The sequence below is a fragment of the Nannospalax galili genome, unplaced genomic scaffold (genome assembly GCF_000622305.1).
Source record: "Nannospalax galili isolate Female #2095 unplaced genomic scaffold, S.galili_v1.0 scaffold351, whole genome shotgun sequence".
NCBI classification, from domain to species: Eukaryota; Metazoa; Chordata; class Mammalia; order Rodentia; family Spalacidae; genus Nannospalax; species Nannospalax galili.
Window position 1 is genome coordinate 2596627 of NW_008330327.1, and position 13705 is coordinate 2610331.

Below are 13705 nucleotides of genomic sequence, written 5' to 3' on the forward strand. Positions count from 1 at the left end.
CCATGGTCGAGCAGGACCTTTGACTTATCTTCACATAGGCGGAACTGGTAAAAGAAAGGAGCCAGGGTCTCCTCCCAAGCCCATGACCCCTGAGGAACAGATCGTCAAACAGCCTAAAGAGTAAAAATAAATTAGTTTATCTGGGCCAACTGTATGGCCTTAAACACCTAAAAGGAAAGTATAACCAAAGATTAAAGGGGCCAATATAATTTTTAAGAGTCCATATGTGTAGCTAAAGACTACATAACAAAAAATAATGCCAGACAGGAGATACCTTCCTTTGAGTTATTGGCCCTGTGGCCCAAGAGATTTCCAGACAGTAACCCAGCATAGAAGTGGGAATTGAACAGCAGACCCCAATCTTATCTAAAGGAATCTTGGCAACTGATTGCTGCTAGATGATGAAGAGCTGATCTTCCTAAAACAAGAACTCTAGATAGGTTGACTAGATTCAGTGGATGGACAAGCACTGGGGAACAACTGGGGGTGCCGACAACACAGTGGACAGTAACAGGCATGACAGAGAATATGGGCTCCAGTGGGGGGGGGGGGGAAGATTATGGGAGGGTGCATTTGGGAAGTGGGTATATAGAGGAATAAGATTATTTGGGATGTTCTGAATGAAATATACACAAAAAAACTGGGGGTGCCGACAACACAGTGGACAGTAACAGGCATGACAGAGAATATGGGCTCCAGTGGGGGGTGGGGGGAAGATTATGGGAGGGTGCATTTGGGAAGTGGGTATATAGAGGAATAAGATTATTTGGGATGTTCTGAATGAAATATACACAAAAAAAATCAACAAATGAAAAATGAGTTATATTTGAGGAAGAAGCATAAAAATTTCCTTCATGTTAATTACTAGAGGTAAAAAACATTACCACTAAAATCTACCTGATGACTTTACATCCATACTGAGGTGCCAAGGACCTGAGTGAAATTGACTGTGACTAATAATAATCAGATACATAGAGATTAGAGACACATGTGCAAACATCTAAGTGTTAGTAGCATTAAAAGTGAGTTTTTCTATATGCAACAGTATATTTTAAAATGAAATTGAGATCTTTTTTAAAGGTTAAAACCTCATTCAGTTTTACGTCTTATAGAGTTCATACTGAGTTCAGTATTTTCTAAGGATTAATTCAACTGTGAACCTAAAAGTTTACAGCCACTTTTGAAAGAGATGCATCTTTGCTCTGGAAATTGTTATTGAATATGTTAATGATGTAATGAAATGCTTCTGATCATGTGGTTATTAAATAAATAATGAAATTAAATAGTAAATAAATAAATAATACTGCAGCTGTTATTAGCTAACTCAGCACTAAGACAACTACTCACAGAGTAAATTCCTACCAATAAGTATACTAGTTCTACTATTTACCATAAAGTTTAAGTGCTACAATAATAATTCCACTTGAGTTTTAGTTCTTAAGTATTTCATTTTTATATGTGAAAGATTTTTTTTTTCTTTTCTTCTTTCCTTCCTTCCTTCCTTCCTTCCTTCCTTCCTTCCTTCTACCACCTACCTACCTACTGAGTCAGGGTCTCACTCTCATGGAATCCTCCTATTTTGGCCTCCTGGGTGCTGGGATTACAGGTATAAGCCTTTTTTGAGACAGGGCCTCCCTGTAGCCCCAGCTAGCACTCACTAAATAGACCAGGCTGGCCTTGTACTCAGATTCTGCCTGCCTCTGCATCCTAAGTGGTGGGACTAAAGGCATGCACCACCACAAGTATTAGTTACTTCATTTAAATTGCTTTTCTCTGTTAAGCTCAAAACATTTAAGGCACTGAAACAAACTTGTTCCCTTAAAACCAAAACCTGATTCAGTTGAAAAGACAGCTGAAATCAAACCCTTATCCATAGCAGGAGTGCAAACTAGTGCAACTGCTATGGAAACCAGTATACAGGGTCCTCAAAAAACTAGAAACAGCTCTACCACATGATCCAGCTACACCATTCCTGGGTATACACTCAAAGGACTCTATACCCTTCCACAGAGACACTTGCAAATTGATGTTTACTGCCATTCAATTCACAAAAGTAAGGAAAAGAACCAGCACAGATGTCCATCAACAGAAAAATGTATGACGAAAATGTGGTCACATAAACAATGGAATTTTACTCAGCTATTAAGAAAACTGAAATAGGACTGGAGAGATGGCTCAGCAATTAAGAGCACTAGCTGCTCTTGTGAAGGATCCAGGTTTGGTTCCCAGCATCCATATGGTGCCTAACAACCCCACATAACTCTAGTTCCAGGGAATATGACGCCCTCTTCTGTCTTCTGCAGGCACTGCGTGCACGTGGTGCCATTGAATACATGCAGGTAAAACACTCATCCACATAAACAAATCAAAAAAGAAAATTAAAGTTTTCATAAAATTAGTGAAACTGGAAAGTATTCTATTGAGTGAGGTGGCCCAGTCTCCAAAACACAAATACCGCATGTTCTCTCCCACATGCAGATCCTAACAGTTCATGTTTGTATGTATATTAATAAGGGATTGTGAGAGGAGGCACAGACTATGAAGGTAGACAGAGACCATGAGAAGAGGAGAGGGAGGAGGGAAAGGTCCAGTATGGCATGAAAGTAGGAGTGGGGGGCAAGGGAGGGAGGACAGGGAAGGAGGAACAACCCAAACAAATTCTGTTTGCAAAATGCTATCGCAAAACCTAATTTTTTGCAAGCTAATAAAAATAAAATACTTTAAGATAGCTGAAAATTAAACATATATATTTAATATATATACACTTTCTAAGGTATTCTCCCTCCACCTGCAATGCTAACCAAATTGGTAGCATTCCCTAAATACACCTGGCTATGCCATTTCTTTATTTGATTTGATTCTAGTTTTCAGGTCTCATAAAGACTGGCAATGACAAACTTGCCCTTGAGATTTCCTAATTCCATGAATTTAAATCTCTGCCTTTGGCTGGGAAGGTAACTCAGTGACAGAGTGCTTGCCTGGATTTGATCCCCAGCACTGCAAAATAAAAATATCAGTAAATAAAATAAAATTTCTACTTTGATGTTCCAAATTGTTCAACCCATTACCCCTGCTTTAAGCTACTCATGAAACATCACCCAACAGACTCAAGGCCCCACTCACACCTCTCATTTTTTACATGCTAGGGTGAAAGCTCCCCAGGGCAACAACCCATTTAATCTACACATCAGATCCATAGCCCTCTACACAATGAAGTAAGGGTCTGTATGTTGCCTCCTTGCTGCTGTCATCCACTATAGAAAAAACTTCTGCCAATAAAATTAAACAGCACTACTTTATAGTTCTGTTCCAACGCCAAATGCAGAAACAGAAAATGAAACATGTTTCCATCACGAAAGAATAAAACCCATTTCTACTGGCAACACTTTACAAATCCTAAAAACTTTTCATACAACCAAGTTGATAAAAACCAATACTAGGAAAGGGTGACAATGGACAGTCTTGCCCCAAACAAGCTGAACGAAGATTCTTTTCACTATCAAAGCCAGAACACAGAATTTATTACTACAAATTAATCTTCTCAAGTGAATGTTATTTCATCCTGTGTGTGTGCGCACACATTTCTGTACATTTGTTTGACTGTATCACTTACTTGAACTGTGATGCTTGCTACATAATGACTATGTCTATGCAGCCCAAATGCTTCTAAATGTACTATATAGTTAGAGAAGCTGAAGACAAACCAAAAAGCAAGAGGCTCCAGGTGTAACAAGGTCAAAATAAAACATGAGCAGATATTTGAAAAATATAATCTTTTCATATAATATATATATATATGGCATGCTATAGACTTGGCATGTTTAAAAATACATAGAATTCAAAGCCGGGGGTGGTGGCACACACCTTTAATCCCAGCACTTGGGAGGCAGAGGCAGGTGGATCTTTGTGAGTTTGAGGCCAGCCTAGTCTACATAGTGAGTTCCAGGACAGCTGGGGCTACAGGGAGACTCTGTCTCAATTAAAAAAAAAAAAAGAAAAGACACAAAAAAAACCACATAGAATTCAGAAAATAGGCATGTTGGCACATGACTGCAATCCCAGTACTTGTCTGAGGTGGCTAAGACAAGAGGACTGTGAAAATGAGGCCAGCTTGGGCTATAGAGAGAGTCTCTCTCAAAAAGGGGGAGGGGGTTTGAGAAAAGTAGTATTTCCATAGTTAACAAAGGATAAAACAGTAACTTTGCAATGCAGAGTTCTGACAGCCGCTACCTGATTTCAATCACAGGGTCAATATGAAATGCAATACTAAGATGATCCCAGCAGCACATATATGATACTCCTACCAAAGGCACACCACCTTAATCTAATCGTGAGGACTCAGAGAAAGGGAGACGGAGGACCACGCTACAAAATAACTGGTCCGCCTCCTTTAGAAATATCAATCAAGAAAAAAGAAAGGTTTAAGAACTGTTCCAGATTAAAAGCAATTAAAAAGACATGATGAAGATGCCCCAGGCATGGGCTGGAGATGCTGAGGATCACTAAATCCCCTAACCACTTGGTGGCAGAGTTGGAGCACATAATGCCCAAAGCTCTTTCTCAGATGCTAGACCTATGAGGTTAAACCAAACTCCTAAAATTCATACAATTTAAAGTATCTTTATTTTTAGACTTAAGCATTTTTCAGGTTTCAAGCTTGTATGCGTTATCACAAGAAACAGAAGAGAAGGCACTCGACCTTCATGGGTTTAAACACTTACAATTTTAAATATATAAAAATAATCATAAAGACCATAAATTTACAAACAAAAAATAAAATGACATATACTATGTTGTTTAAGAAGGAACAGAAAAATAGAACAAGTAAGGAAATCCAGTCAACCGCCTTTTACTCAAATGATAACAATTTAGCTTTGAAGCCAGGAGAAAATAAACCACTAGGACCTAGGATTCTCACATAACCTGTGTAAATGAGAAGGGTTTATCTAACTGGTATTTATTCTAAAATTCTTCTCAGATGCAGTTGGGAGAATAATTCCTACACAACTCCTTTGTACTTTCATGCACGTAAGTACAAAAACATGTAAGTTTCATGCACTACCAACCAAGCTAGTCAGGCAGCTCTTTTTTGTATTTAAGTATCAGTTTTAAAATTGCACTGGTAAGAAAAAAAAATTAACCTATGTCCATGTGCATTGGAGGTGGTAAAGAAAACAGAATGTATGGCATAGTCTCACTAGTCAGTGCAGTTAGTGATCCTGGAAGCTTCAAGGATTATAAGTTAGAGAAAACTTTAAAATATGCAATATGCATACACACACAAAATGACATCACACATATACATTTCTTCATTTTAAAAATGACTGAACAACTTTGATATGCCAGGGACCTTCCTAAGAGAACAGCACTGAGCAAAATCAGGAGAAATGTAGCACTAATCGAATATTACAAAGCTTCCCATGCAGCCGTATCATCCAGTTGGGACTGGATGAATACAGATGACTATTAAGTTAATATAACAGATGGTGTTAACAACTAACGAAAATCAAGAACAAGCAGACAGTAATTCTGGTCAGAGGCATCTCAGAAGGTTTCGCTTAGAAGCATCAGCTCACTCCGAGGTCAACATGGAAAAGGAGGGGCAAATATAAGAGCCAGAGGGGCTGGGTGAATACAAGGAAAGTGTTTTCTGGACACAACAGGTCAGTTGCCCACAAACCCGCAGTGCTTTTGACAGTGCTTTACACACGAAAAGACCTGTGTAAGCCCAAGTCAGACAACATTCCAGCATGGAAGCGGGAAACAGGCACAAAGCCCCACCCCCCAATCTGAGGAACCATACACAAGAGACAGCTGCTAGGAGACGGAGAGTCAGTTTTCATGAAGGATGTGATGCTGCATGGTTGAGCTGACCACATTCAGGGGATGAACCCACACCCAGGAGTATCTAGGGACACAAATTAGACTCAATAGGCCTTTTTAAAAAATAATAGAGAACACAAAGTAAGTGGGTAAGAAGGAGGGGATGGATCGAAGAGGAGACAGAGGAAGGGTTCTGAATATGGTTGAAATTCATTCAAATAATCAATAAAAATATTATTTGAAAAAACAGAAGTACCAGCTCAGCAAATACCACGGTAAAGCCAAGTAGCATGCCACAGGGAAAGGTAAAACAGTGCCCACACACAGGGCAAGGGCTATGGTCAGATCGTGCATGCAGGCCACTGGTGTTGGCCCAAGGGAGGCATCTGAGCAGGGCAGCAATCAGAAGATGATTCGGAGCACAGCAGTAGCATGGTTTCTGTTTGAAAAATTCAGGCTACAAAGTCAAAAGCTGCTGTTACAGTAGCAAGAATAAATGCAAGGGGCCCAGCTAGCTCCCTGCCATTTTACACATGCAAAGGGGTAGAGTTGGCCAGAGTAGAGGCGGTGAGCACAGGAGAGTGACAGATCTGCCTTTGCTTTTATTCTGAAGGGAAACCTGACAGGATTGCTGGGAGTCTGAAAGCCGAGTTCTGAGAGGAAGACAGAAGTCCAAGTTCACACAAACGGCCTGAGTCTGAAAGCCGAGTTCTGAGAGGAAGACAGAAGTCCAAGTTCACACAAACGGCCTGAGTCTGAAAGCCGAGTTCTGAGAGGAAGACAGAAGTCCAAGTTCACACAAACGGCCTTCATATTTATTCACCTAATGAATGCATACAATACGTAGAAAGAGGAGGACTTCTGAGAAGTATTAATAAATCTAATGGAGATAGAGGCAGGTGTGTATGTGTCTGTGGTATGTGTTGTATGTGTAAAGGGGGTGTAATGTGTGTGCATGTGTGCGGTGTATGGGATGCATGTATGTAGGGAGCACGTGTGTTGTTTGTGTATTTGTGGGTGGTTGTGTTGTGTGGTGTGTAGATGTGTGTGTGTGGGATGTTTGTGTGCTTGTGGAGGGATGCATGTGTGTGTGGTATTTGTATGTGGGTGTGGGTGTGGTGTTGGTGTGTGTGCAGACTAAACAAAGGAAACTTCAGAAACTTCTGGAAGACGGTAGAGAAATTTTAACACTGTTTTACCTCCATAAACATCATCTGAAAATGTTGTGATGAAATGGACAGAACAGAAGGACATTTCCTTTCGGTTCCCCCATAAAACAATAAGCGTAAGGGAGAAAATAAACAAACACAGGGGACACAGAACAAGACTGCTGGGGAAACAGCGGAGGATGACCGCAGTCCACCTCCTGAATGACGTCCTCCCTATTATACATATAATATATATATATTATACATATATATATATATGTATAGTAAAGTCTGTATTTTTAAATAGAGTTCATTTTTTATTGTCTGTGTAAAGCTGAACTCTAGTACTGGGAAGCACAGAATTAAGACTTCAGTTTTTGTCTAGAACTTACCTATTTGAGATTTTTTAAATTGAGTTCCCATTTCCAAACTCTATCAAGGCTGCCACTGCTCCCAATGCTCCCAACCACCGTCTCCTCCAGCCCCTTACCTGTTCTGAGGGAATTTTTCCTTTCTTGTGTGTGTGTGTGTGTGTGTGTGTGTGTGTGTGTGTGTGTGTATGGAAGCCACAATGCACATGAGGGAGTCAGAGGACAAAGTCTGATGTCAGTCGGTCCTCGCCCTATTTTGAGACAGAATCTCTTTTACTATCACTGTGTGACACTATTTACTGCATGCCATCTGACTTCCGGGATTCTGTCTCTGGTCTCCCCTGAGGAACACCGGTACTACAGAGCGCTGCTTTACATGGTTTCTGCAGATTCAAACTCAGGTCTTTATGCCTGCACAGCAAGCACTGGTTCACCCCCTGGTTCTCTTTTATAAAACCATGGGTACGCTTCTGTTTCATAAAGAATTATTTGTAAACCTAACAGTTCAATGGGCATCTTTACATGTAATTCTCTATGCCCATTTCTAATGTAGCATTGTTAGCTTTTACAAAGCACCACCTCAAGGTGTCACTGTCCAGTTTCCAACACTGTGAAATTTGCTTTTGGTTCATCCAGCAAACATTATTGACCTGGAACAGCATAACTCAGGGCATAGGGACATGATGGGAGAAAACCCTGTATAGGTCTTAGCCTTGTATTTTAGTGTATAACCTAGCATCACTCCTACAGAATACAATTTTTTGATGAAGGTAAATTTTTAAAAGATTTTTAACTATGTGTATGTGTCTGTGTGTATCTAAGTATGTGCATCTAAGTGAAGGTGTCTACAATGTCCAGGTGCCAGATCCCCTGAAGAGAATTACAGGCAGCTGTAAGCACCCAGTGTGGGTTCTGGGGGCCAAGCTCAGGTCATCCAGTAGAGTAGCAAATGATCTTAACCACTAAACCATCTCTCCAGCCCCAAGATACAATTGTAGAAGAAGTAATCATTTCAGCCGAGCACGTTGGTACACACTTTTAATCCAGAACTCAGGAGGCAAAGGCAGGCAGATCTCTGTGAAATGGAGGTCAGCGTGGTCTACACAGCGAGTTCTAGACCAACTGGGGCTAAAGGGAGAAAAAAAAAAGACATAAACAGTAACAATTTCATGAAGGTATTAAAAGTACAGTGAATAAAATAACACATGAGACCAAAACCAAAAGAGGAAGGTGGAAGAGAGGGAGAAAAGACAACTACTTACTAGATAGCCATCGAAAGCCTTGCAAGAAATGACCTTTCAACGAAAGTCTTAGTACAGAGACGGGCAAGAGCCACTAAAAGAGAAAGCCAAGCACAAGCAACAGGAGTCACTGCCACAGTTCCAAGGATGGAAGCAGAGCAGTGGGGACAGAAGAACGGAGGGCAGGTGTGGCCAGAACAGTGCAGGAAGGGAGGGCAAGTCACAGGCGGCCTCACAAGCCCCAGTCAGGACTCTAATCCTAAGGAATTACTGTGATGTTATCACAAGAATCACAGTATGATCTGATTCAGAGTCAGGAGTCATGATGGCAACTGTATAGACCAGACTGTAACAACAAAAACACAGTGGGGGCTGGCAACCAGAGGCTGCTCCTGTCCAGCTATCAATAGCACCCTCTTTAGGTCAGATGCCAGGTATATTCTGGAGATATCGATTTGACTTGCTGAGTGAAGAGCCAGCTCCCATCCTGACCTTACAAGTGACTTCCAGCTGTACCATGGACCTTCTCAGTACTCACCGTGCTGGGACGCTGAGCTGCATCTAGAGGTGCAGGTGACAATTACTTAAGAATCAATAGTGAAATATAGAACATACCACACTGCCTCACTTACCCAAATTGGGATCAGGAGCCTGGCGCTTCTTAATTTTAGCTTCAGAAATAGCAGAATAGTAGGCACAAGTCATCTTGATCAGCCATGTTGCTCGAACCATTGGCACAGAATATTTAGCTAAATATGCAAAAACATCCTCTTTTTTGCTAAGGATGGGGACCTAAAAAGAAACAACACAGAACAGTCACACACTGTATCAATGCTAGATAAACTTATAGAGAAGGAAGAAAAAGAAGCCAGAAGTTACATGCTGCTATAAGAAAGTATATGCTACATGGGTGAGCATTAAGTGCACACACACAGGCATACACTACACACATAATAAAAAATGTTTAATTTTTAAAAAGTGCGTCTCTCTGTGTGTGTGTGTGTGTGTGTGTGTGTGTGTGTGCGTGTGTGTGTGTGAGTGATGGGCTTTCAAACAGTACAGGTGGTTCTAAGAGACGGAAGATATGTTAAGGCAATTTTCATTAAGAAAAAAGAACTAAAATTACATTTGGCACAATGGCCAGTTTGTCAGCTGTGCTCTCTTATTTATAAAAACAAGCTCTCTTCAGATTCTTCAGAAACTGAAAGCTACTTGCCTTATCAACAAATAGGGAAAAATAATTTCATGACACTCTTCCAAATGCTTTATCTCAAATTTGGGACAGATCAAGTAAAATCTGCTCTCATTCTGTATTCTCGCCATAAACACTTTTGTATAAAGCCTTCTAACTGTAACATTTCATGAGAGTGACAATTTTTAGATAGCTTCTGAAAATGTATTTAGCTCAAAATTTTAAATAGAGGTTAAGATGATGGATCAGTGAATCTGCCTAATAAACACTGAGCTATAAATAGCTGGGTAATTAATTCACTGGCTGAAGTGGACACTTGAGGCAGTTAATTATTTCTACTAGACCACAAAGGTACTATTTAGCAAATTAGTATCCCAATATACCATGGAATGGTATGAAAGGGTTAATTCATTCTTCCAGAATGCCTCATAAATGTCCTGTGAGTAGCCAGTTCATCTATGTAATCTGTTCAGTTACATAGCACAAAACAGTAAACAATATTCCATTCACTTAAATGTAGCAGGATGGGGCCAGGAAGAATGTACGGTACACACACGCCACACCCCACAGCAGAATGACCATCTCTGTTCTCTTTTCCTGGGTTTTATTAGATAGGTTAAGCCCAATTTTGCCAATACCAACCCTATGTACCTCACAGGGTGGGTACACTGGTAAAACAAAAGAACTATGTATAGCACAATTATTCCAGTAATAATTCTGTTGCCAGTTCAATAATTTCTCCAGGCTGGCCCAGACTCCCACTCCCCAACCCTAGACATCAAGGCACCTGAGCTCTCCACTGTAAAATCATGCTTGAATTTGGGTTGGAAAAAAAAAAAAATCAAGGCTTCAAATCTGATGGTTCATAGCATTTTTCTACTAGTTTGCCAAATCATTTAGACAGTGGCTGTTTCTTCACTTATGTTTACAAATCTAGCTATTCACACGCTTGGTACAAGGTGTGTACTTGGTAAGTAACTTGGCGTATACCTATACTCCCGGCACTTAGGAGGCAGAGGCAAGCGGATCTCTGTGAGTTCAAGGCCAGCCTGGTCTACATAGTGAGTTCCAGGACAGCTGGGGCTACAGGGACACCCTGTCTCAAACAGACAAATTATATATATATATATATATATACACACACACACACACACACACAAACACATACCTTAAAACAAGCTACTTCACCTGATCTTACCAAAGAAATACCAAGCTGTTCCAATGTGAAGGAAAGCTTGCCTGGCTTGCCAACGAGGTACAGTACAAGCACACGGTATCTGATGGATAACTGAAGAATGGTTATCCTGTATTTGATGGTACACTTTCCCACCTTAGGTGCTGACCTCAGAACACAGCCCCCATGACAGAGAAAACCACACTGCACAAATACAACTAAAAAGGGGAACAAAAGACACGTGGGCCAAAGCTGTACGTCTTCCTTTCTGCAAAACATAGTGATACATTTTAATAAGAAAATTTCCTGAAAATTCCGCTTATAATGCACAACTTTCATAGAATGCAAGGGTCTGTGTTTACAATCATTTAAGACAGACAAGAAAAGGACAGGGTCAAATATTTAGCTTAGGACCTGAATCTTTTCACCAGAACAAGAAACGCAGAACTGGTGGCTTAAATTGTAGCTGAGACAGGCTGCCTCACATTTATAAACACCAAAAGGTTCTAAGAGCAAAGCCTGAAAATGTAGACAAATGCAAAGTAAAAGTTGGCTTCTCCAAAGTCACCGCTGGCAGGATCTTTCACAGATAACCAAAGAGTTTCTTTAAAACAGCAACCGGTAAGAGGAAAAAATAAGACATTTGAAAGTGTGCAGCCTTTAGCTCATCATCCCTGGTGGTGGATCCGTGAGAGTGGAGTCAAGGGCTTCAATATCCAGACACATAGACGTGAAGGGCAAAGAAGACACGTGTCAATGGTTTTGTCCAATCTACACTTTGGGTCAACTTGGGAAGAAAATGAGGTCTTCTGTAATTTTTCTATAGTGAAGGATCCTACTTTTTCAGTAAAGAAACCATCTGACTTCAAGCAACTGCTGGGCAGCAATTAACTTTCTCAATCAAGCTGCAAAGGGAATTAAGATGCCTGGTGTATGCTTCTGCCATGTAGCCAAAGCTATCCAATCACCTCTCCCCTTAGATGCTCATGACCCTCAGCATCTCTGGTTATCTAAACAGGACCAGGGTCAAAGGAAATCTCCAGACCACAAAAACCGAGGGCATCTGAACTGAACAGGTGAACCAGCCAACTGTTCAAGTGTTAGAAGAATGTCCCTAGTTGGAAGAGTTTTCCTTTCCCAAATCAAGTGATGATGGTGACTGAATTAAAGTCCTTTACACACCCCTCTGCGGCTAAACACCTCAAATACTATGAATTTTTACAGTAACAGAAAACCATGCCAGAAACATAATTCATCCCCAGACAGGCAACTATCCTGAAGTCTAGGCAAGAGCTGAGAGATGACTCAGGACCTACACCAGGTAAATTACAGTTTCCTACCATAAGCCCTCTCACACATAAATACCAAAAAGAAGTGTCTGAACTTTCTAACATGAAGGACATACAGAGAATGCGGTCATTTGCCCCAGCTCTGAAAAAGTTTTCACCGCCTAAAAAAGATGAAATCCTGAGAAGGGGAGGGGAAGGACTCTTGGAATTCCCAAGGCATGAATACATCCAGGCTGAATCAATGGTTTTATAAAGAAAACATCCATGTTTGCAAAGAATTAATGTCAGGGCTTACCTGAGGAATACCTGACTTGGCCAGAGGCAGCTCCTAATAAAGAAAGAAGAACAATGGCTAATACAGCATACATGAGTCATCGCCCTCCTAAAAGACAGGAAACCAATTCCTTATCAACATTCACTTTATGGAAGCATCCAGAACGTGTACTCTTAGAGCTTATAACAAAGGAAACCCTAAAAAAGTGCCAGGCTGGCAGTGTGGAGAATATAAATTGGTAATCAAAAGCCATCAAACACTGAAGGATACCCCATGGCTTACATGGCCTTCAGAACCAATCAATCCACAGGCCATATGAGACCACAAAGTAGATATTTACTACTGGGGATGAAGTGCTCCATGGTTCAGATGGGTTGAGATAGTGGCACTAACTGTGTGGTAAGAGTTGGTTATACTGAATCATGTGCTCTTCAAGGACTGCAAGTGCCTTTAACCACTGAAAGCTAGCTGAGGCACACAGTGTGAAGACTTTAGATCAAAATTAAGCCAATGGAAGATTCAGGCACTATTCCTTCTGAACTGGTTCTATACCAGTTAGAAATGAACATTTCATACTTCGAACAGAAGATAAGAGCTCCTAAAACTAAGGGATTTCAGGGGAAACAAGAAAAGATACCCGGGATTAGTTCAAAAGTGTGTACGAAGTCAGATAGAGAGTAAGAGGGAAGCTTCTAACTTCTTTACTAAATTTTCAAAAAGCCATTTTATATTGTTTACACTTCAAGATTACTGAACCTATATATTAATTATTTCCACTGGAGGAAAATTATCAAAAGCAAAGATTTTAGAAGAACCTCCCACCCTCCCACCCCACCCAAAAAAAAGCTGAAAGCTTTAATAAATTTGATTGTTTCATTCAAAACTTTTCTAAAACATAAGCACAGAATAAAAAGCTTTATCTTGGTAAGGCGACTTAGCTTAAAGATACAGACGTGTGTGTGTCTGTGTCTGTGTGTGTCTATATATAATCCCAATTACAGGCAGAAGCATCTAGATTGGATGGGTATTTTTATAGTCAAGGAAATAACCTCAAAGCTAAGGATCTTATTATCACATCTTGACCTAAGAAAATTAAAAACACAGTGAGAAAAAAATGAAGCCTTATGGCTACTCTTAGATTTAAAATCACACCTATTAGTACAGACTCTCTAGGTTTTTAGATATCCTGAGCA

At 40.4% G+C, this 13705-nt stretch overlaps 1 protein-coding gene across 11 annotated transcripts in view; it reads right to left on the reverse strand.

The window, feature by feature from the left end:
- Med12l (mediator complex subunit 12L) overlaps positions 1 to 13705 on the reverse strand; it is a 343300-nt gene that overhangs the window by 292935 nt on the left and 36660 nt on the right. For 7 of the 11 annotated variants that reach the window (XM_029569364.1, XM_029569333.1, XM_029569352.1 and 4 more), the window contains 2 exons: positions 12534 to 12566; positions 9216 to 9375 (listed from right to left, as the gene is read on the reverse strand). In XM_029569364.1, the coding sequence (XP_029425224.1) occupies positions 9216 to 9375; positions 12534 to 12566 (193 nt within the window). Of the gene's footprint in view, positions 1 to 9215; positions 9376 to 12533; positions 12621 to 13705 lie in introns of all 11 variants that reach the window. The other 4 variants (XM_029569368.1, XM_029569360.1, XM_029569358.1 and 1 more) reach the window with 2 other exon arrangements.